The 25,941-nt window shown below is 35.2% G+C and overlaps 1 protein-coding gene across 3 annotated transcripts; it reads left to right on the forward strand.

Annotated features, from left to right (window-relative positions):
• The first annotated feature begins 658 nt into the window (after window positions 1–658).
• Window positions 659–8,918, forward strand: LOC116139602 (stress-induced protein KIN2-like). Of its 3 annotated transcripts, none has more exons than XM_031425283.1 (3): window positions 659–727; window positions 842–910; window positions 8,844–8,918. In XM_031425283.1, exons 1-3 carry the CDS (start codon window positions 671–673, stop codon window positions 8,916–8,918), a joined length of 201 nt encoding a protein of 66 aa, XP_031281143.1. In that variant the 5' UTR covers window positions 659–670. The 3 variants fall into 3 exon arrangements, with proteins under 3 accessions (XP_031281143.1, XP_031281142.1, XP_031281145.1); XM_031425282.1 differs by lacking the exon at window positions 8,844–8,918 and adding an exon at window positions 1,038–1,112; XM_031425285.1 differs by lacking the exons at window positions 659–727; window positions 842–910 and adding exons at window positions 8,485–8,541; window positions 8,648–8,716.
• The last annotated feature ends 17,023 nt before the right edge of the window (window positions 8,919–25,941 follow it).

Here is a 25,941-nt window from a genome sequence, read left to right on the forward strand (position 1 = left end):
TCCGATTTTCAGAATATTGACTATAAGTATTCCATCATTTCATCAATAATGAGATTATTCAATTCATACAAATATTGGTTACAAATTGGAGGACTAGGCCCCTCGAAGTGCCTACACAAATTACACATTAATTTCCAGCAACTATAACATACTAACAATGTAATCTAAAAAGAATAATTCTTCCCATCATGTTAGTCAATCAATATTGTCCAATGAGGCTTCAAGCCTGATCTCTGGTGGGAAAAGGCTAAGACCTTCAAAAATATCCAAAACCTATTAATTGTTCTTTCTGGAGGGGAAGATGTTATCAATTCACTGAGTGAAAATCCTACCACCTAGCTGAAGATGATAAAGTCAGAAGTCTAGAGCCACAGCAAGAGAATAGGAGACATGATCTCCATGTGGCAGTTTCTTCATTAACGCTGCATTAGTCATCTCTACATCAGAAATACAGTAATAGCAAGATATTGTCAACAGCATCCCTGGTCTAAAGGCCCAAATTTGCTCCAACTTAAACCATATTGAAACACGTCACATGGCATCACAGATGTCTAAAAATGGCCTGGTATCTACACACTATAAAGCGGAACATGTTATGAGTTCTACCTCATAAAAGCAATTGAGTTTTAGTTCCTACTGTCTTCTGCGTTAATTCCAGAGAAAACTGAAAATGGACCAATCCCAGAACACAGGTTTCCAAGCCGGCCAGGCCACAGGCCAAGCTCAGGTGACCTGTTACATAAATGAACATTAACATTCCTTAATTCCAGTTCAACATCCATGATACATGTTGCATAATCTTCAATCATGTAATGATGTAAATATTTACATTTTCTTCCAGGAAAAGAGCAGCCAGATGATGGATAAGGCTAATAATGCTGCCCAATCTGCCAAGGAGTCGTGCCAACAGGTAAATATACAAAGCGAAAAACTTACATCTAAAGATGAATAAAGACTAGAAGGGATTGAAGTTCATTCAACTAACCAGGCTTAATTGTTGTTGAAGTTCATGACTAATGATAAACACATGTATACAGGCTGGCCAGCAAATGCAGAATAAAGCTCAGGGTGCTGCTGATGCTGCCAAGAATGCTGTTGGAATCAACAGATGAAACCAAAGGATGAGTAACACCCACCTGCTTCTCTTCGAATAGTACACATTTAATCAGTTTATTTGTTTTTGCCATTGTTTAGCTCATCAAGAGCTGGCTGTTATTTTGTGGCCTTTTCTTTTCTTTGTTTCTTGTCACCGGTGTGTACTTCGAACATAAAGAGAGCTTTAATGAATTGTTTGTAGTATTTAGTCTTCAATCACTTTTCCTAATCTTTGAGATACATTCAAATAATATGATGCCCCTAGTCTGAATCTTTTAACAGGTCACTGATAAAAGAGTCTCGGACAACACATTCCATTAATTCAATTGACCTAGTAGCCATATATCACACAATTTTTATTCAAAAATTTATGAAATCGGCTCAGAGTCTGGAGTCATAAGATTGTGGTGAAGAATACCATTGATATATATCAGATTGCAAGCAAATGATCATAACTCAACAGGTTGCAAACGATCCTGCAATCTGTTGGGAGAGTCTTGGGTAAAATTCGTTCCACCACATCAACTTCCAAAATCAAATAAAAGCATGTTGTGTATACATTCATACTATAACTCACCATTTGTGTTAACAGTTGGGATAGATTAAAGAGAAATAAAGACTTGGCACAGTTCTATTGAGCGATTAAATGAATGACATCATACCATAGATTTACCCAACGTTTTTTGCCATTAGGTAGATCAAAACTGAAGAGTAATATGCAGTCTGAGATCAAATCAGTTATTCAAAGATTTTAAAGACTTTATGTTGAGTTTCTCTTGAGCACTCTTACTTCAGAGTTTGTACAATGCAAACTAGTTATAAAATATTGAAAGCGAAAAAACCACCAAGTTCAGTTTAACCATTTTTCTCTAGAGTTCCTTAAATATTTTCCAAAGAGTGACTGGTTATCTTTCAACTAGATATCAGGAAGAAATACCAAAGAGAACACCAATTTGTTAAACCCACACATTTTTATTGACTTGATAAATGTAAATATACAAAAAATCAATATTCAATCTACAAGAGACACTATCTAATATTGGCAACAGTACCATGTCAGAGAAATATTTTTCTCACTATTCAATAGCTGGTTATTGATATGCATAATCAGAACAATAATAATAAAAAATACAGAGAAGAGATCTCCCAACAAGTCTAAGCTGATTTTTGGTGGCCATGTTGTAGTATACCATCTACGTCGATGATGCCAGGAGGGAATGTTGGATCTATTGCAGCAGTTACAACTGCCTTTGCCACAGAAGTTACATTGACTGGAGGTATAAACAGTGGACCAATTAGCAGAATTTTGGACAGCAGTTTTGCACGCTTCAGAATCTGCATTAACCATAGAATGAATTGAAACAACAACAAATTGTTCATAAACAGAAGATAGGTACACATCTTAGAAGAATATTCATTCATGGCAAGAAAAATCTGTAAACAATCACAAGCAACAAGTCCAATGGAGCCTCTAAACTGAGAGACAACTTCATCAGCTAAACAAATTTGCCATATAGTATCTAGAATTGAATGTACAGATAAACATTAAATACAGATAATAATTCTATAGTGAAAGCTTCAAATAAACAGCCATAATTTACCATCTCCAAAGGAGCCCCAATGACACTTAGAGGCAACTTCATCTGCCCCACCCGACGAGTCCCATGAATAAAGTTGTTGGTTATTAGAGCTTGAACACAAACTAAGTACACGGGAGAGAACAAGAAGAAAGAAGAGATGAGAGACTGGAAGACTTTTTTTTTTTCTGTATTCATTCATTAATAAAGAACAAAGTTTATTCATCTTAATGCCACTGTTGTACCTAACATTAAACATATTTTAATTCCAAAATACATCTTAACCATACATCTTGAGCAACTCAAATTGTTTCCTGTCATCAGCAAATCATCTACATACAAGGAAACCATGATCACATCTTCATTAAACTTCTTCACATACAAAGTATGCTCATTTGGACTCCTTGCATATCCTAGGCTGACCAGATAATCATTAATTCTGCTGTACCAAGCCCTTGGAGCTTGTTTTAGGTCATATAAAGCCTTCTTTAGCAAATAAACCTTATCTTATTTCCCTCCGACTTGGTGTGACTCAGGCTGTTCAACAAGGATTTCTTCATCAAGCCAACCATTTAAGAAAGCTTACTCGACATCCATTTGGTAAACTTTCCACTTGAATTAAGCTGCCAATGCAAGGATTAACCAAATTGTATCATGTCTAGCAACAGGTGCAAATGTGTCTTGAAAGTCTACACCATGTTGTTGTGCAAAGCCTTTGACAACAAGTCTAGCTTTCTGCTTCAAAACTAAACCATCAAGGTTCAATTTTCTCTTGAAGATCCACTTAACTTGGATCACTTTTCTATTGGCAGGTCTATCCACAAGCTTCCATGTTCTATTCTTTTCTATCATGGACAACTCCTCCTGCATCGCAATTCTCCATGCCTCTAACTTTGTTGCCTCTAAAAAGGATGATGGTTCAAGCATAGCTACATTGCATCTCCCTTAAATCTCAGCAAGAGGTCTGGTCCCTCTAACTGATGTTTCTTCTTCTGCATCAGAATCTGCCCTATCAAATTGGTCAGCAGCTTGTTCCCTTTGCAGTGGCCTTGTATCATCTTGAATTTTCTTCTCCTCCCAGTTCCAAACCGACCTCTCATCGACCTTCACATCTCTTGAAATCACCACCTTTTTAGACTTTGGAATATAAATTATGTATGCCTTGGATTGGTGGTTGTAACCAACTAGGATTCTAGCTTTTGCTTTGTCATCAAGTTTGGATATTTTGATGGCTGGTATGAGGACATAACATACACTACCAAAGATTCTAAGATGATCCACTTGAGGCTTGACTCCATACCACTCTTCAAATGGAGTTTGATCTCATAAAGCCTTTGTTGGAATCCTATTCAACAAGTACACACTAGTGTTCACAGATTCTGCCCACAACTCTTTTGGCAAACTTTTTTTAGCCAACATGCATCTTGACATCTCCATCACTGTCCTATTTTTCCTTTCACTCACTCCATTTTGTTGAGGAGTGTAAGGACAACTATACTGGTGCCATATTCCAGCATCCCTGCATATTGATTCAAACTCCCATGAGGTATATTCATCCCCATTATCACTTCTCACAGCCTTCATCCTTACACCAGCTTGGTTTTCAACTTGAGTTTTAAACCTCTTAAACACAATAGTAACTTCACCTTTTTGTTTTAGGAAGTACACCCAAGCCATTCTTGAATAATCATCAATAAACAAAGTTAAAAACTTGGATCCACTCAGGGATGGGGTCTGCATTGGTCCACACACATCAACGTGTACCAATTGGAGCTTTTCAGTAGCTCACAGGCCTGGTTTGTTGGAAAAGTTGGTTTGCTAAGCTTCCTTATTTGGCATGCTCTACACAAACTCTCATTCTCTTCTATTTCGAGTAAGGTGTGAACCATATTTTCTTCATTTTTCTAAGACTAGCATAATGATAATGACCATACCTTTTATGCCATAGGTTTGTTTCATTTGAATTCACTGACATGGCTTGAAATTCTGATTTTTTTTAGCTCAATTGGGAAGCTCTTTCCCACCATTTTTAAATACATCATCACATTTCCCTCTTCATCTAATATTGTGCAGGATTGATTTTCAAAATGCAAAGTGTAGTTTCTTTCAAGCATATGTCCTACACTAAGCAAGTTTTGATTGATTTCAGGAACAAACAAAACATTAGTAATGATTTTTGTACCTATCAAGATCTGCACAGCCACATCTCCTCTACCTTTAACCTTCACATAGTCACCATTTTCAACCTTTGCTCTTGACTAGTATGATTGGTCTAGACTCACAAAATTCTCTAGATCAGGTGTCTTATGATTTGTACATCCACTGTCAATCAACCAAGCTCCAGCATTGAACTGAACAGCATAGCAGAAAGCTACAAACAGCTGTTTTGATTTTGAATTTTGCTGCAGATCTTCAGCCATCTGTGCTTGCTATGTTGGTTGGTGTGGTGTGTTTTTGCAGACCTTTTCAATGAGGCCGAATTGTTTACATGCCCTACATTGAATATTTGGTTTGAACCAGCATTTACTCTCTGCATGGTTCTTCTTTTTGCAGTGAGAACATGGTGGAAAACCCTTGAAACCTCCTGGTTTATTCCACTTATTGCTGGCTTTCTCCTTTCCTCTCTTATCTCTAACATGCTTCTTGTTTCCTCCCTGAGTTGGCTTGCCCTTTTGCAGGACAACCAATATTGCTTCACCACTGTCTTCCTGCCTCAACTTCCTTCTTTGCTGTTGAGCTTGAAGTGCATGAACAAGCTCAGTTAAGGTGATCTAAGACAAGTCCTTGGAATCCTCCAAAGAGGAGATTTTTTACTCAAACATCTTGGGTAAGCTAACCAATACTTTCTCTACAATTCGTTTATCTGTTATCTCTTCCCCTAACAACCTTATCTTGTTAACCACATTCATTAATCTATCAGCATACTCCTTAACCACTTCAGCTTCTTGCATCTTTGATGTCTCAAACTCTCTCCTTAAGTTCAAGACTTGCATATTTCGGGTTTAGCTACTTCCTCCAAATTCTTCCTTGAGCTTGTCCCAAGCTTCCTTTGCTGTCTCACAAGCCATTATCCTTGTGAAAACTTGATCCGTAACAGTAGCATGTATATGAGAGAGAGCTCTTGGAGCTTTTGCAATTTCTTCTTCATGGATTCTTATTTGATTCAACGTTGGATTTGGCCCCAACTGCGGCGGCTGCTTCTCTTCTTCTATGTACTGCCATAAACTCTGACCTCTTAGATAAGCCTTCATCTTAATAGCCCACATACAGCCCACATATGGTACTATTCTCCATTGAAGGTTGGAGGTAAGAGTGAGGCTAAACTTGCTGCCATAAAGACTAGTTTTTGGTGTGATGAGGACTGATTGAGTAAATGCCGAATGAAAGCTTTGCAGGCACCTTGAGATCAAATGAAGCTCAGATACTAGTTGTTGGTTATTGGAGCTTGAACACAAACTAATTACACGGGAGAGAACGAGAAGAAAGAAGAGATGAGAGACTGGAAGACTTGTTTTTTCTGTATTCATTCATTAAAAAGCAAGAAAGTTTATACATCTTAATGCCACTGTTGTACCTAACATTAAAACATATTTTAATGCCAAAATGCATCTTAACCATACATCTTTAGCAACTCAAATTACATCACATTAACATGATATAAAGTAGGCAGCTTAATGTATGCTGAATTCACCAAAAACAATCACTTCAGCATGCCTAAAAACCAGCTTCGGTGAACTGCTCCTTGGCCAACTTCACCACTTCAAATTCTGCTTTTTGTCGCCAGTTTCCAGCTTTAGTTTAACAATAAAAAAAGTTTGTTTCAAGCAAAATATCATCACTTTGAACAAAAGTCAAGCCTCAGAATTACACCTGTTACAATTGGACAAAAGCATTCCATGTTACCATTACTCTGCTCCAGAAACTAATTATCAAAATCATTGTGTGATAAGAAAGGGTGGATTACACTGATACATAGCCACCTTTGTGAACTTTGGGAATTTCTCAACTAGAAGAGAATGGATATATTTCTCAAGATATCATCCACAGATAACTCAATTCATACTCTTTGACTCATTTCTATGGATGATATCCTGAGTTAGAACACGCTTTGAGCCCAACTAATTGAAGTGAGAAAGAGATAAATCCAGATCGTACCAAATAAGGTGGCTAAGGAAATATACGATGATTGTAATTCTCCAAACACCTACTGGATGAGATTGAAACACATTGGATACTGATAAGAACTATGGAAGCTTAAAATACTTTGTAAACAATCATCATCTCTAATGGAACCTCAATGACACTTAAGAGGCAACTACATCTGCCCCTCCCGACGAGTCCCATGTATAAAGCCAGGCCTCAAAATTACACCTGTAAAATGGAACAAAAGAATTTCATGTTTCCATTAATCTGCTCTTGCAACTAGTTTATCAAAAGCATTGGGCGAATATGGATGGAATTTCTCAACAAGAAGAGAACGGATATATTTTAATGTGTATCAAATTTTTTTTTTTTTATTAATTTCCACATTAGTTTTTTAAAATTAAACTTATATTTGTTGAGTCATATCGGAATTGAATGAACTTCATGCAAAGAGAAAAGGAACAGGATTTCAAATAATTAAAGAAATATCATGGAGGTTTCAAGTTTCAACTTAGGTGACTATCTGCTTATATTTTTCAAATAATGCATATCTCTGTATTTGAATGATCAGTTATCACTTATCAGGGACATATGTGAATAATTTAAAGTACCAAATCCAAGAAGAGTTTGTTAGAACCAAGAAACAGACTACCAACTTCAAGGCCTATAACAATGCCACTTTCGTGAAGGAAATTTCGCCCATTTATTAATGCAAATAGGATCGACAAATTTCTTTAAGATATAGTAAAGAATCTACTTATGTTATGCACAAAACAAAAGCAGACTAAAGAAAGTTTTGGTTTTAATAGAATTGTAGTGGTTTTTCTTTTCCATTGTACTTCTACAAAAAATCTAATTCCTTATATAGGATTGTTGGTACCTTTTAAATGAGAATGTACCTTTTGTGAAACCATTTTGAGTTATGAGTACAACCTTTTGAAAAGACTTGACCTTTTGTAGAGACTTGACCTTTAGAAGAGACACAACCTTCCAAAGGGAAACCTTTGAAGATATATGACCTTTAGAAAAGACATGACCTTCCAAAGAGAAACCTGTTGATAATGGACATGCCCAATTAGGAAACATGTCTCACATAGTATTGGGTTCAATTAAAATCTTAGCAAGATAAAATGGTTTATTCAACATGAACTTTTTACTAACAATGTTATCTAAAAAGAATAATTCTTCCCATCATGTTAATCAATCAATACTGTCCAATGAGGCTTCAAGCCTGATCTCTGATGGCAAAAAGCTAAGACCTTCAAAAATATCCAAAACCTATTAATTGTTCTTTCTGGAGGGGAATATGTTATCAATTCACAGAGTGAAAATCCTACCACCTAGCTGAAGATGATAAAGTCAGAAGTCTAGAGCCAAAGCAAGAGAATAGGAGACATGATCTCCATGTGGCAGTTTCTTCATTAACGCTGCATTAGTCATCTCTACATCAGAAATAGCAAAATATTGTCAACAGCATCCCTGGTCCAAAGGCCCAAATTTGCTCCAACTTAAACCATATTGAAACACATGTCACATGGCATCACAGATGTCTAAAAATGGCCTGGTATCTACACACTATAAAGCGGAACAGGTTATGAGTTCTACCTCATAAAAGCAATTGAGTTTTAGTTCCTACTGTCTTCTGCGTTAATTCCAGAGAAAACTGAAAATGGACCAATCCCAGAACACAGGTTTCCAAGCCGGCCAGGCCAAAGGCCAAGCTCAGGTGACCTCTTACATAAATGAACATTAACATTCCTTAATTCCAGTTCAACATCCATGATACGTGTTGCATAATCTTTAATGATGTAAATATTTACATTTTCTTCCAGGAAAAGAGCAGCCAGATGATGGATAAGGCTAATAATGCTGCCCAATCTGCCAAGGAGTCGTGCCAACAGGTATCTATACAAAGCGAAAAACTTACATCTAGAGATGAATAAAGACTAGAAGGGCTTGAAGTTCATTCAACTAACCAGGCTTAATTGTTGTTGAAGTTCATGACTAATGATAAACACATGTATACAGGCTGGCCAGCAAATGCAGGATAAAGCTCAGGGTGCTGCTGATGCTGCCAAGAATGCCGTTGGAATCAACAAATAAAACCAAAGGATGAGTGACACCCACGTGCTCCTGTTCGAATAGTACACATTTAACCAGTTTATTTGTTTTTGCCATTGTTTAGCTCATCAAGTCTTTGTTTCTTGTCACCGGTGTGTACTTCGGACATAAAGAGAGAGCTTTAATGAATTGTTTCACGTCTTGAGTCTTCAATCACTTTTCCTTATCTTTGAAATGCATTCAAATAATATGATGCCCCTAGTCTGAATCTTTTAACAGGTCACTGATAAATGAGTCTCGGACAACACATTCCATTAATTCAATTGACCTAGTAGCCATATATCACACAATTTTTATTCAAAAATTTATGAAATCGGCTCAGAGTCTGGAGTCATAAGATTGTGGTGAAGAATACCATTGATATATATCAGATTGCAAGCAAATGATCATAACTCAACAGGCTGCAAACAATCCTGCATGAAAAAGCCTACAATTCAAACAAGAAAATAATGGATACTTCAAACCAAAAAAGGAAAAATACTATCTACTCCTTGCCAGGAATGTTTCAGATTTGAAAAGCAAGATGTAAAGTAAAAAATCATGCTCAAACGACTGTAATTATCTCCTGTTATAAAGTAAAAACAACATTTATCTGTAAATCACTGCAGCACAATCTCCGGAAAAAATTGACCTTTGATTCACCATTCCAATCCTTCCAACTAAGGACATTCATTTTCATAAGAACTAACAAAGGTCTTCTTTTCCAGGTTATCTCGAAAGCACACGTTTACTGATTCCTAACCTGCAGCTTCAACAAGCATTACAAATCTTCCTCTTTGTTCATTAACTTTCAGTAGGATTGTGGAAATTGACCACACATCTATGTAAGACATTACACCCTAAAAGGAGACTTGCCTTACCACTCTCATTTTACTCTCTTTCCCTAAATGGGAGAGTCTTGGGTAACATTCGTTCCACCACATCAACTTTCAAAATCAAATAAAAGCATGTTATGTATTCATTCATACTATAACTCACCATTTGTGTTAACAGTTGGGATAGATTAAAGAGAAATAAACATAGACTTGGCACAGTTCTATTGAGCGATTAAATGAATGACATCGTACCATAGATTTACCCAATGTTTTTTGCCATTAGGTAGATCAAAACTGAAGAGTAATATGCAGTCTGAGATCAACTCAATTATTCAAAGATTTTAAAGACTTTATGTTGAGTTTCTCTTGAGCACTCTTACTTCAGAGTTAGTACAATGCAAACTAGTTATAAAATATTGAAAGCGAAAAAACCACCAAGTTCAGTTTAACCATTTTTCTCTAGGGTGACTGGTTATCTTCAACTAGATATCAGGAAGAAATACAAAAGAGAACACCAATTTGTTAAACCCACTCATTTTTATTGACCTTATTGTTATGAAAATCCACAATCAATTCTCAGCTAATCACATGCACAAATAACACAGATAACACACATACTACAAAATCAACAATCAACCAACTCAAGAACACCAAATATACCGTGGTTCACCTTTCCACAAAGGAAAGATTACATCCACGTTGAGCTCCAAGAATTTTTGGGGCTCACTGCACTAGGAATAAACATTATTACAGATTACATAAAAACTCTCACTGATTTACCCAAAGATCAATCAAGAAACTCACTCACACAAACCTGACAACAATCCCTAGAGATGACCTGACCCAGTCTCTCTAAACCTAAAGGAACAACCTGCCCTCACCTAGGATTACACAGATTTGCAACTCAAAACAAGATTGAAACAAACTCTCTAACACTCAAAAGTAAAATAGATCTGATGCGTAAAAGAGAAGGAGCAAAAAAACTGTTTCTGTGTAAAAAAGCTCTCCCTTTTATAGTTTGACCTTGTGCGCTAATTCTGGCCCTCGGATCTGCTTGATTTTAGTGGCTGAGATCTACTCTAATCTTCAGTGAAACTACAGCGTTTTGCTTAATGAAATTCTGCAGAAACGTTGTGTTTTGAGCTTCAGATATTAACAATTCTCCACCTTGAAGCTTAAAACTTCTACAACCCAAATTTCCTAAGTGCAGCTCATCATCCTAAACACACACACACTACAAAATCAAAAATCAACCAACTCAAGAACACCAAATATATCGTGGTTCACCTTTCCACAAAGGAAAGATTACATCCACGTTGAGCTCCAGGAATTTTTGGGGCTCACTGCACTAGGAATAAATGTTATTATAGATTACAGAAAAACTCTCACTGATTTACCCAAAGATCAATCAAGAAACTCACTCACACAAACCTGACAACAATCCCTAGAGGTGACCTGACCTAGTCTCTCTAAACCTAAAGGAACAACCTGCCTTCACCCAGGATTACATAGATTTGCAAATCAAAACAAGATTGAAACAAACTCTCAACACTCAAAAGTAAAACAGATCTGATGCGTAAAAGAGAAGGAGAAAAAAAATTGTTTCTGTGTAAAAAAGCTCTCCCTTTTATAGTTTGACCTTGTGCACTAATTCTGGCCCTTGGATCTACTTGATTTTAGCGGCTGAGATCTGCTCTAATCTTAGTGAAACTGCAGCGTTTTGCTTAATGAAATTCTACAGAAACGTTGCGCTTTAAGCTTTAGATATTAACAATTCTCCACCTTGAAGCTTAAAACTTCTACAACCCAAATTTCCTAAGTGCAGCTCACTATCCTAAACTCCATTCATAGCTCAGTTGCTACCTGTTACTGGACAAACAGTAGGTTCAAGCAGTGCTTAAACTTGGTAACAGTGACAATCTTGGTACCCATATCAGCAGGATTATCTTCTGTTGGGACTTTCTTCAACATGATCAATCCTTGGGCAACTAGATCTCTGACGAAATGAAATCAGACATCCACATGTTTGGTCCTGTCATGATAGACAGGATTCTTGCTCAGGTGAATGGCGTTTTGGCTGTCTGAATAAATTGTGGCTACTCCATCAATCAAATTCACTTCAGTTGGTATTCCTTGGAGCCACAGTGCTTCCTTGAATACATCAGTAACAACCACATACTCTGCCTCAGTTGAGGAGAGTGCCACAATAGGCTGGAGTTGGGATTTCCAACTCACACAGTTTCCTCCCAATGTGAATAAATAAGCAGTGGTTGATTTTCTTGTGTCTTTATCCCCTACAAAATCAGAATCTACAAAACCCACAAAATCAAGTGAATTATATCTTTTACAATATTCCAAACCAATATGTGAAGTGCCATTAATATACCTCAATATACCTCAGAACCCATTTAAGGGCTGACTAGTGTTCTGACCCAGGATTTGACATAAAACGACTTAGCAATGACATGGAAAAGGAAAGGTCTGGTCTGGTGCTAATCATGACATACATAATTGACCCTATTACATTTGCATAAGGGACTTGTTTCATCTTTATTAACTCAGAATCTCACTACAACATTATGTATGTCTAGCCATGGCATTCATTGTAGCTAAAGTATGAATTTACGTAGCTAAATGGTTTAGCTACAAATGCAATGTTTTGTAGCTTATCGTAGCTAGAAGTGGCGTAGCTAAGATTTAACCATGTAACTTTTTGCTTACGTAGCTAACAATTTATATTTTTTGCTATAAATGAGATTAATATGTAACTAAAAACTTAAATGTTTTTGCCATAACAATAATAAGCTTGTAACAAAAACTTTGCCTTTATAGCCACGGAGAATAGTCTATGTAGACTATGTTTGCATTTTAGCTACAAAAATATAAATTTATACTAAATCTTGAAAATTTCTGCTATAAAAATAATATCCATAGCATATATTACCTTTTGGCTACATGATAGCTAAAATCGTAACTAATAAAAATATCATTTGCCACATATATAATGAATTCATAGCTAAATTTTAATTTTTTTGCTACAAACATATGAAAGTCATATCTGTATATGAAAAGATATTGCTATGGACATAGTGTGTTAATAGCTAAATATTGAAATTACTTGCTATGAATACTTTTGATTTATAGCCAAATATTATAATTATTTGCTATGGACATATTGAAGTCATATCTATATGTCAATTCAGTTGCTATGGACAGAGTTTGTAATAGCTAAATATGAAATAACTTGCTATAAATACTTTTAATTTGTAGCTAAATATTATAATTATTTGCTATGGAACAAATAATATATAAAAAATTTATAATTTATTGCTTCAATTAAAATATTGTACAAATATTGCTATAATTTACTAATTTAATAAAAATTACAAATTTATAGAATTCTTTATATTAAATAGATAATATGACGTCATATGAAAATTTCTAACATAAAAAGTTATACATTAACAAAGTCATTTCCAACCAATAATTGTATACTCATAAAATCCTTCATCCTTGTAATTTAAAATGTTATCAACAATTTTTTTACAAAATATGATCTTCAATGTCATAGCCATCTTTCCTGTCCATTAAGAATTTCCACCAACCTGCAATATCAAATTTGAAAAAAAACTTAGATATCATATAGATTAATGTAAAAGAAAATGGTTTTCATAGTATATATGCAATTTTCAAAATAACTTACAATTTATCCAAAGGGAATTGATATTTTATTGAAGATTGTTGACTTGAGTTGTAAGCATCATCATGAACTTCTCTTCCCATCGTCTATTCATCTCCTCCATTTGCTTTTTCACTTCTTCTAATTTCTATTTGCTTCCCTCTTTGCCTCCTCCACCTTTCATTTGCTTCCTTCCTAGTTGTTTGTACTTGTTTCATAAGTGTGCTTTAGTTGGTCTACTTCCAAAATATTCGGTAATACTTTTTCCTGGACCATAAGCACGCAAATAACCATTCTTCTCTGGACCAAGGACCTCTTCAAATATTCTCATCATCAATAAGATTTGTCCTTCTACTTGTTGCTTTTTTAATCGATCAAACTGTGACTAAAAAACAAATTTACGGTATTAGCTTGGAGTGTGTGTGCGTATAAAAAATCAAGAAGTAGTTAAAGAGAATACAAAGCATTACAATAATGTTTTCTATAACAGATTCAACTTGCTTATTTTTCTCTTTTGCGAGATTCTACAAACTTCAACACGAGAAGGAGTATATCCATTTTTCTTTTGCTGTCATAATAAAGTTATGAACATATTGATTAAAAAATAATGAATGTGAATTATTAAACTTAATCTCATATTTGAAAGCAAATTCATACCATTTGACGTCTGAGTCGAGCATAACTTTCAGTTCCTGTGTAAGGAGGCATAGACCGCTTTGATCTATTTGTATTATTCTTTTTACTCCTTTCCTGTGTAATGAAAATAAGCAACAATATTTTATCTATAATAACATAGTAATTATGCTAAAATGTAACTTAAATAGCGCTGCTTACTTGAAGGTTGCCTCACTCCAATAATTAACCAAATACTTCAATCGTCCATATGAACAAGTTTAGGCTTGTTTTTCAGACGACTTTGGTAAGTTGGTTTCGAATCAAAATATCTTTTTTTTTTTCATTTTGTATCTGTAATCCCTGTATAAGGCATTCATGTTGTAATAACGCTTCATACTAGGATACTCATAGAAATTTATCAAGTAAATACATTTATATTAGCAAAAGAAATGGGCCCAAATTTTTTTTTTTTTTTTTTTTTTTTTTTTTTTTTTACATATAATCATTCTTTATACAAAATAAGGTATCATTGTAAAAGTTATCAAAAATAGTGGATAATGTAGCTATTGCTCCTCGCTTGCCGACGCCCATCCGACCGCGTCCTCACCTAGATCCTGCAAACACAAAGGAAACAATGGGGTGAGCACAAAAAATGTCTCAGTAAGTAAATCCTCTACTCGTCTGTCCGAACTCTTTCTCTTAATTCTTTCCTTACACTTCTTACTCATTTATTTTCTCTTTCGGTTTTCTTTCACACAGCTCTCTTTTATTAACTTTCTGTTGTATGTCACGGCCTCATCTTACTGGAGGCACGGCCAGATGGAGTCACAAAGCACCAACCCACTCTTCGTGACTTCTACTCATGCTCTCTCTTTACTCTTTCTCATGTCTGCTCATTCTTTCTCACTTGAATGTCAGGCCTCATCTTACCGGAGCACCGACTGGGTGGAGTTCACAAAGCACCAACCCGCTCTTCGTAACTCTACTCATGCTCTCTTTATTTTTCTCACTTGATATCACGGCCTCATCTTATGAGGCACGGCCGAGTAGAGTTCACAAAGCACCAACCCACTCTTCGTGACTGGGGTGGAGTTCACAAAGCACCAACCCGCTCTTGTGTTTTCTCATTCTCTCTACTATAGAGCAGTTCATTCACAAAGTTTTCTACTCTTCCTCAAGCTACTTCTCAATGCACATTAATGTATAAGGATGGTTTGTGCTTAAAATTTCTTACTTACGGCACTTATGAATGCACAAATGCAATGTTGCATCAAGATAGTCATTCTGACAGGTCACACTCAGAAGGCATAACTTGAGTTATGTACATCTGATTGCTATGGTTTTGGTCTCGTTTTAAAGCTTAGAGACAGGGCTACAATTTTTATGTTTTGTCTTAGCCCAGTTCAATCAGTAAATACCCAAAAATCACTCAGAAAGTCACAGCTGTGACAAGACAGTTTTCACTTAGGCATTCATCAAACAACAATTGTGCATAAACAAACCCTAATTCAATTATCATTCTATTTATTTCTCAAACACCAAAATGAGAGAAAAACTCTCTGTAGCATCACATACCTACATGGCAAACACACTCCCAAAAAATTCTCCAATTCTTCCAATTTAACCCATCATCAAATCATCACATATACTTTCATATTCAAAATATCCACAATAAACATAATTCATCATACATCTCATCTCAATTTCTCAATAATCAAACATATGCTATTTAAAAGAAATCTCTACTCACTTGAATTCTAAATTTAGCTTGAGTGGAATTTACTTACCTTGTGTTGAGTAGTCTCTCCTAAACTCTCTACTCTTGTTGAATCCAATCTTCTCTTAACCCTAAGCATAAACTTCATAAGAACTCAACCTTTACACAAATAAATCATAGATAAAGAGCATGAATCCTTACCTTTTAAGCTCGAATCAAAACCCTATGAAAAACCACTTAAAAGCCCTCAAAACCTTGGGGATTGAATGAAAATTTGAGAGAAAATGGGGGAGGAGTGTGGCGGTGGAATGAAGAAATAAGGGTTTCAAACCCTTAACATTTAGTTTAAACCACACTTCCATTATGCCCTTATTCTTAGAAATTTCATCTATGTCCCTTAATCAATTACCATAATGCCCTCATTTTAATGCATTCTCTATGAAATTCTATCTCTTTTCACTCCCCACAATTTCAACTAATTTTGAGTAAAAAGACCATTTTACCCCTAATGAAAGTTTAATGGATTTTCTTCACATTTCTTCAAAATAACTTTACAAAAAATTCAACTAAGGGCAACCAACCAATATTAACAATATATCAACCAAATAAAAGCAAAACAATAAACATTCAAGCAATACACCATAACTTAGCTACGTACCTCAGTGGGGCGTTACACATGTGACCAAAAATGGCTTCTTTCCTTCCTTCTACTTTTCAAATACAAACTTCTCCTGAAAGCATATAAGATAAATAAGTTTCAAATCTACACATTTAATATATTAAACAAAATACAAAATATTATAAATATATTTCTTATGTGTCTTACCTGATAATGGTCCACATATGGTCAACTTCATGTTCTTTAAGTTCTTTCCACTTCTTATTTGTAAAGGACAACATGACTTATTCCGAACTGTTTGTCCTAAAAACAAACAAAATCTGTTGAGTTTTCATCAACAGCCTAATTCTCATCAAATTCTATAGGCAATTTTCTCCTTTTCTAATGTAATGATTTTATGCAGTGCGTAGGACCTCTTGTTTCCTTTTTTTGGTGTTTAGACCTAAAAATCACATGAATAATTATTAATTAGCAAATTAAGAACTACATGACATTTAGAAAATGAAAATGCATGAAAGTAAAATGAAAAAAATTAAAATTAAAACCTGATGTCCATGCCTCAATTCCAACATCTGATGTGTGTTCCTCCGAAAATGTCTGGTTGAGTTCTCTCGAAACATTTCCAAGATTATGTTCTTCGAGATAGCAAGGCACTATATCATCATTTTCTAAGAGAGTAAACATGTTAACATGCATTCCCTTAGTATTTTTGTAACTTGCAAGCATGTTTCTCATGTCATCATCATTAACAATTTGGACTAGCCCATCAAGATCACTGAGGATACTCGTTGGCTTCAGGTAAAACAATTTGTCTCCGCAGAGTATATCAAAGTCACAGTTCTTCTTTATGTAATCCAACAAAGCAAAGTATGTGAGAAACTCGAATTCCAAATCAAAATCATAGTACTTCTCACTCACTCTACCATTGACATACGTTTGTGTAGGTGAAAAGACAAAATATCCTCCATAATGAAATCTTATTGTTCTCATGTCCGGTATGCCCATTCTTCCTATTATAAAAAAAATAAATTCAAGTTAGATGAATATTAAATAAACTAACAAACAATATTAAAAATGAGTGTACATGATAGACATAACAATGAATTGATTTGGTGATCAAGAAAATAAATGACTAAATGATGTTTACCAATAGAATCAGTTGCTTTTTCTGGCTGTATACGAGAATGGTGATTAAGACATGACTTTTCAATGCTATTTGTAGTAGATTGTACCTTATTGAGTTGTGCTTCATGATGAGTTTTTTCCATATCTTGAGAGATACTATCGGCAGGATCACTCTTTTTGTCAGTGGGCTTAGCTTTTCTTTTGCCTTTAACTAAACCTCCACGCCTACTCATGTTGTTGGTATTCTAAAAAGGTATTATTTACAATAAAATAAATCATTGAGTTATAAATAAATAAATGAAAGAAAAAGACATGATTGAGCTATGACCATAAAACAGAAAATTTCCTTAAACCCCAATGTCAATTAATCATTCATCCATTTTCCAAAACCTTAAGTTATGAATGAAGACAGACTGCGCATAAAAAAGCAAAGTGGGTCATGAAAAGAATACGTTGTGAATGTATATATGTAATGGTATTTTAAGCAGAGTGGGTCATGAAAATAATATATTGTGAATGTATTTATGTAATGGTTTGATGCCTCGGGAATTTGCCTTAAGATTGGTTTCTTGGTTGCAAAATACTAATTAAATAATCTGTTCAACTCCCCCAACCAAAACAAACCGTGAGTGCACAAATAAAAATAACTCTGCTAAATCAAAGAAACCTAACAGATGTGAACAAACCATACACGTACCACATAAAACCCGAAGAGATTACTAGCATTGGTCAAAAAAGTGAATATGATCATTATTCAGAGAATTGAGATGTTAAAAGTTTTTTATTTTTATATTTTTAATTTTAAATTAAAGAAGGTTATTCAATAAACTTTTCTCTATACAAACTCTACTCATATAAACCGCCTCAAATAGAACAGAAGTGAAATAGAATATAAGCATTTGTATTGATAATTAACATTAGAATAGATAACATGTTTGAGTAGTCAAATTTGGCAAGGCAAGGCAAGTTTCATAAATAATAATAATAATAATAATAATAATAATAATAAAAACCATAAACAAAGGTGACAATTTCATAAATATAAAACCATAGACAAAGATGACAATTTCATACATAACCTTTGATACAAACCATCCAATACAAAATTAAATAGCTGACAGTATTTATTGACTTCACATTACATCAACGAAGAAACTTATTGAAAATTAAAAATTCAACTAGCATTGCCGACACAGCAAACATGGAAAGACTCAAAAGCTAAAGTAGCAAGCTAAAGTAATTATTGCCATGAGTTTTTTTATGAGTTTTTTCTTAACTTCTTTTATATCCACCTATTGGTTTGACTCATGGCCAATTTAATATTATATTATAAATAAAAATTTTCTCAAAATTTTGCATTATATGATTGATGTGTGACGCATGGCCAAGTTTAATATTATAGTATAATATTATTTTTTCACAAAATTTGACATTATGTACTTGATGTGTGTTTGATTATGTGTTTTTATCAATAATTGTGTCATTAAAAAAAATTTAATAAATATCAAATAAGTGTATTTTCTGAAAACCCTAGAAAGTTGTGAGATTTTGTCCTCAATATAAACACATAATGCATGAAAGAAAATAGAGCAAGTTGCAGAAGAAAACTTACCTTTACAGAAAACTAATTCTTGAAAGAAAACTACAAGTAAAACAATTTGTAAAAGAAAAAAAATGCACAGAACACTAGAAAATAAAAACCTCAATGATGTAGTATTGGTTCCAAAAAGAAAACTAACCTTTGAAGCCTGAATATTGTCCGAAAATTCTTCTGATGGTTGTACTCGTTTGCCGTGCCTTGTTCTAGATTCCCCCATGTTTATGATAAAATAAAAAACTTCAAATAAAACCCTAAAAAAAAAGCGCAATTGAAAAAATAAGGAGGGATAAAAGTACCACCACTTTTACTTTTATAATTTGGGAAACCATTTACTCTTTATCCTATTTAATTGTAAATATATTTTATTTATTTTAATTATTTTATATAACTATGTTTTTTCATGCGTCTCCTTTAAAATAAAAAATAATAAAAACTTTGTATTTATTTAATTAAATTCTTATACAGCCGCCTCTATACTGGTTATAATCTCAATTAAACAATAATGCTATGGACACCGGTATTTTTATACTGAAATCTTGTATCGGCCTACGTGTCCCGGGACACTGGTTATTGGAGCTTGAACACAAACTAAGTACACGGGAGAGAACAAGAAGAAAGAAGAGATGAGAGAGTGGAAGACTTGTTTTTGTTATGTATTCATTCATTAAGAAGCAACAAAGTTTATACATCTTAATGCCACTATTGTACCTAGCATTAAAACATATTTTAATGCCAAAATACATCTTAACCATACATCTTTAGCAACTCAAATTACATCACATTAACATGATATAAAGTAGGCAGCTTAATGTATGCTGAATTCACCAAAAACAATCACTTCAGCATGCCTAAAAACCAGCTTTGGTGAACTATTCCCAAGCCAACTTCACCACTTCAAATTCTGCTTTTTGCTGCCAGTTTCCAGCTTTAGTTTAACAATCAAAAAAGTTTGTTTCAAGCAAAATATCATCACTTTGAACACTCCTCCTTGATATTTTTGCTTGAGACACCAAGTTTAAGTTTAAGATCTTCAAACTTGGACTTACATGAAGCCTTTGTAAAGATGTTTGCCAATTGATCTTCTCCCCTGTAGTGAGTCAATCTGATTTCCCTGCATTGCTCAGCCTCTCTCACTGCATGAAACTTGATTTTTATGTGTTTAGTTCGACCATAAATGACTGGATTCTTTGCCATAGCTACAGTCGAATGATTATCACAAAAAATTTCAGTAGGCTCACATTGTTTTACCTCCAAATCATTCAGCATATTCCTCAACCATATGGCTTGATTTACTGCAACAGCAGCTAATATGTATTCAGCTTCTGCAATGGATTGAGCCACTGTTTCTTGCTTCTTGGAAGACCGGCAAAAGGTTCCACAATTCAACAAGAAAACATACCCTGATGTGCTTTGCATATCATCATAAGAACCACCCCAATCACTATCTGCATAGCCCACCAATCTGAAGTTTTCGAACTTCCTTAACTAGATTCCATGATCTGTCGTCCCTCTGATAAACCTCAACACTCTCTTAGCTGCTCTAAATTGCTCCTCACTTGGTTTGCTCATAAATCTTGATAGGAGACTAGTGGCAAACATTAGATCAGGTCTTGTGTTGTTAAATACAACAAACTCCCAACCAAACTTCTATAATTTGTTTCATCCACCAGGGCTGCTCCATCCTCTTTACACAATCTTTTACACCAAAGGTGTGCCAACTGATTTACATCCGTCCAACCCAAACTTCTTCAGCATCTCATTAGCATATTTCTTTTTACATATAAAAATGTCATTTTGAGATTGATGTATTTCCATTCCAAGAAAATAGATCATCTCTCTCAAGTCAGTCATCTAAAACTCTTTGTGCATTGCCTTCTTAAACTCTTCAACTTAAATGGAATTTTTTCCTATCACCAGCAAATCATCTACATACAAGGAAATCATGATCACATATTCATTAAACTTCTTCACATACAAAGTATGCTCATTTGGACTCCTCGCATATCTTAGGCTGACCAGGTAATTATTAATTATGTTGTACCAAGCCCTTAGAGCTTGTTTTAGGCCATATAAAGTCTTCTTCCCCTTTGACTTCGTGTCCCTTAGGTTGTTCAACAAAGATTTCTTCATCAAGCCAACCATTTAAGAAGGCTGAGTTGACATCTATTTGGTAAACTTTCCACTTGAATTGAGTTGCCAATGCAAGGATTAACCGAATTGTATCATGTCTAGCAACAGGTGCAAATGTGTCTTGAAAGTCTACACCATGTTATTATGCAAAGCCTTTGACAAAAAGTCTAGCTTTGTGCTTCAAAACTGAACCATCAGGGTTCAATTTTCTCTTAAAGATCCACTTAACCTGGATCAATTTTCTATCGGCAGGTCTGTCCACAAGCTTTCATGTTCCATTCTTTTCTATCATGGACAACTCCTCATGCATCACAATTCTCCATGCCTCTGACTTGGTTGCCTCTAAATAGGATGATGGTTCAAGCACAGCTACATTGCATCTCCCATAAATCTCAGCAAGAGGTATGGTCCCTCTAATTGATGTTTCTTCTTCTATATCAGAATCTGCCTCACCAAATTGGTCAGCTGCTTGTTCCCTTTACAGTGGCCTTGTATCATCTTGAATTTTCTTCTCCTCCCAGTTCCAAACTGACCTCTCATCAACCCTCACATCTTGAAATCACCACCTTTTTAGACCCCGAAATATAAATTATGTATGCCTTGGATTGGTGGCTGTAACCAACTAGGATTCCAACTTTTGCTTTGTCATCAAGTTTGGATTTTTTGATGGATGGTATGAGGACATAACATACACTACCAAAGATTTTAAGATGGTCCACTTGAGGCTTGACTCCATACCATGTTTCAAATGGAGTTTGATCTTATAAAGCCTTGGTTGGAATCCTATTCAACAAGTACTCACTAGTGTTCACAGATTCTGCCCACAACTCAGTTGGCAAACTTTTTTCAGTCAGCATGCATTTTGACATCTCCATCACTGTCCTATTTTTCCTTTCACTCACTCCATTTTGTTGAGGAGTGTAAGGACAGCTATACTAGAGCCATATTCTAGCATCCCTGGATATTGATTCAAACTCCCATGAGGTATATTCACCCTCATTATCACTTCTCACAACCTTTATCCTTACACTAGCTTGGTTTTCTACTTGAGTTTTAAACCTCCTAAACACAGTAGTGACTTCACCTTTTTGTTTTAGGAAGTACACCCAAGTTATTCTTGAATAATCATCAATAAACAAAGTAAAATACTTGGATCCACTCAGGGATGGGGTCTGCATTGGTCCACACACATTAGTGTGTACCAATTGGAGCGTCTGCTAAACTTCCCTATTTGGCATGCTCTACACAAACTCTCATTCTCTTCTATTTCGGGTAAGGTGTGAACCATATTTTTGAGCTTCATTTGTCTAAGACCAGCATAATGATAATGACCATACCTTTTATGCCATAGGTTTGTGTCATCTGAATTCGCTGACATGGCTTGAAATTCTGATTTTTTGAACTCAACTGGGAAGCCCTTTCCCACCATTTTTACATACATCATCACATTTCCCTCATTATCTAATATTATGTAGGATTGATTTTCAAAATGTAGAGCGTAGTTTCTTTCAAGCATCTGTCCTACACTAAGTAGGTTTTGATTGATTTCAAGAACAAACAAAACATTAGTAATGATTTTTGTACCTGTCAAGGTCTGCACAACCATATCTCCTTTGCCTTCACATAGTCACCATTTCCAACCTTTTCTCTTGACTGGTATGATTGGTCTAGACTCACAAAATTCTCCAGATCAGGTGTCATATGATTTGTACATCCACTGTCAATCAGCCAAGCTCCATCATTGAACTGAATTGAACAGCATAGCAGGAGGCTACAAACAACTGTTCTGATTCTGAATTTTGGTGCAGATCTTCATTTGTCTGTGCTTGCTGTGTTGGTTGGTGTGGTTTGTTTTTGCAGACCTTTTCAATGTGGCTGAATTGTTTACATGCTCGGCATTGAATATTTGGTTTGAACCAGCATTTACTTTCTGCATGGTTCTTCTTTTTGCAGTGAGAACATGGTGGAAAACCCTTGAAACCTCTTGGTTTATTCCACTGACTGCTGGCTTTCTCCTTTCCTCTCTTATCTCCAACATGTTTCTTGTTTCCTCCCTGAGTTGGCTTGCCGTTTTGTAGGACAACCAATGCTGCTTCACCACTATCTTCCTGCCTCAACTTCCTTCTTTGCTCTTGAGCTTGAAGTGCATGAACAAACTCAGTCAAGGTGATCAGAGACAAGTCCTTGGAATCCTCCAAAGAGGAGATTTTTTACTCAAACCTCTCAGGTAAGCTCACCAATTCCTTCTCTACAATTCGTTTATCTGTTATCTCCTCCCCTAGCAACCTTATCTTGTAAACCACATTCATTAATCTATCAACATACTCCTTAACCACTTCAGCTTCTTGCATCTTTGATGTCTCAAACTCTCTCCTTAAGTTCAAGACTTGCATATTTCGGGTTTAGCTACTTCCTCCAAATTCTTCCTTGAGCTTGTCCCAAGCTTCCTTTGCTATCTCACAAGCCATTGTCCTTGTGAAAACTTGATCCATAACAGCAACATGTATATGAGACAGAGCTCTTGGAGCTTTTGCAGTTTCTTCTTCATGGATTCTTATTTGATTCAACGTTGGATTTGGCCCCAACTGTGGCGGTTGCTTCTCTTCTTCTATGTACTGCCATAAACTCTGACCTCTTAGATAAGCCTTCATCTTAACAGCCCACATATGGTATTGTTCTCCATTAAAGGTTGGAGGTAAGAGTGAGTCTGAACTTGCTGCCATGAAGATTGGTTTTTGGTGTGATGAAGACTGACTGAGTAAGCACTGAATGAAAGCTTTGTAGGCCCCTTGAGATCAAATGGAGCTTTGATACCAGTTGTTGGTTATTGGAGATTGAACACAAACTAAGTACACGGGAGAGAGCAAGAAGAAAGAAGAGATGAGAGAGTGGAAGACTTGTTTTTGTTCTGTATTCATTCATTAAGAAGCAACAAAGTTTATACATCTTAATGCCATTGTTGTACCTAACATTAAAACATATTTTAATGCCAAAATACATCTTAACCATACATCTTTAGCAACTCAAATTACATCACATTAACATGATATAAAGTAGGTAGCTTAATGTATGCTGAATTCACCAAAAACAATCAGTCCAACATGCCTAAAAACCAGCTTCGGTGAACTGCTCCCAGCCAACTTCACCACTTCAAATTCCTCTTTTTGCCGCCAGTTTCCAGCTTCAGTTTAACAATAAAAAGAAGTTTGTTTCAAGCAAAATATCATAACTTTGGACAAAAGCTAGGCCTCAGAGTTACACCTGTTACAATTGGACTAAAGCATTCCCTGTTACCATTACACTGCTCCAGAAACTAATTATCAAAATCATTGTGTGATAAGAGAGGGTGGATTACACTGTCACATAGCCACCTTTGTGAACTTTGGGAATTTCTCAACCAGAAGAGAATGGATATATTTCTCAAGATATCATCCATAGATAACTCAATTGATACTCTTTGACTCATTTCTATGGATGATATCCTGAGTTCGAACACACTTTGAACCCAACTAATTGAAGTGAGTAAGAGATAAATCCAAATCTTACCAAATAAGGTGGGTAAGGAAATATACGATGATTGTAATTCTCCAAACACCTACTAGATGAGGTTGAAACACATTGGATACTGGTAAGAACTATGGAAGCTTAAAATACTTTGTAAAAAGTCAAGTTATCATCTCCAATAGAACCTTAATGACACTTAAGAGGCAACTACATCTGCCCCTCCCGACGAGTCCCATGTATAAAGTCAGGCCTCAAAATTACTCCTGTAAAATGGAACAAAAGAATTCCTTGTTACCATTAATCTGCTCTTGCGATCGGTTTATCAAAAGCATTGGGTGAATATGGGAGACACGATTGTACTGATACAAATCCATCCTAGTCAAACTCTGGAATTTCTCAACAAGAAGAGAACATATATATTTTAATGTGAATCAGTTTTTTTTTTTTATATTAATTTCCACATTAGTTTTTTAAAAATTAAACTTATATTTGTTGTGTCATATCTGAATTGAATGAACTTCATGCAAAGAGAAAAGGAACAAGATTTCAAATAAATAAAGAAATATCATGGAGGTTTCAAGTTTCAACTTAGGTCACTATCTGTTTATATTTTTCAAATAATGCATATCTTTGTATTTGAATGACCAATTATCACTTATCCGGGACATATGTGAATAATTTAAAGTACCAAATCCAAAAAGAGTTTTTTAGAACCAAGAAATAAACTACCAACTTCAAGGCGTACAACAATGCCACTTTCGTGAAGGAAATTTCGTCCATTTATTAATGCAAAAAGAATCAGTAAATTTCTTTAGGATACAGTAAAGAATCTGCTTATATTATGCACAAAACAAAAGCAAACTAAAGAGAGTTTTGGTTTTAATAGGATTGTAGTGGTTTTTCTTTTCCATTGTACTTCTACAAAAAATCCAATTCCTCATATAGGATTGTTGGTACCTTTTAAATGAGAAGGCATCTTTTGTAAAACCATTTTGAGATATGAGTACAACCTTTTGAAGAGACATGACCTTTTGTAGAGACATGACCTTTAGAAGAGACATGACCTTCCAAAGGGAAACCTTTGAAGGTACATAACCCTTTAGAAGAGACATGACCTTCCAAAGGGAAACCTTTGAAGGTACATAACCCTTAGAAGAGACATGACCTTCCAAAGAGAAACCTATTGATAACGGACATGCCC

The sequence above is a fragment of the Pistacia vera genome, unplaced genomic scaffold (assembly GCF_008641045.1).
Source record: "Pistacia vera cultivar Batoury unplaced genomic scaffold, PisVer_v2 Contig352, whole genome shotgun sequence".
Taxonomy (NCBI): Eukaryota; Viridiplantae; Streptophyta; class Magnoliopsida; order Sapindales; family Anacardiaceae; genus Pistacia; species Pistacia vera.

Excerpts from the sequence above, each read along its gene's own strand:
- LOC116139602 (XM_031425283.1), top strand. The coding sequence starts at position 671 with ATGGACCAATCCCAGAACACAGGTTTCCAAGCCGGCCAGGCCACAGGC. Across the intron at positions 728-841 it reads AGGCCACAGGCCAAGCTCAG|GAAAAGAGCAGCCAGATGAT; the intron begins GTGACCTGTTAC and ends ATTTTCTTCCAG. Across the intron at positions 911-8,843 it reads CCAAGGAGTCGTGCCAACAG|GCTGGCCAGCAAATGCAGGA; the intron begins GTAAATATACAA and ends ACATGTATACAG.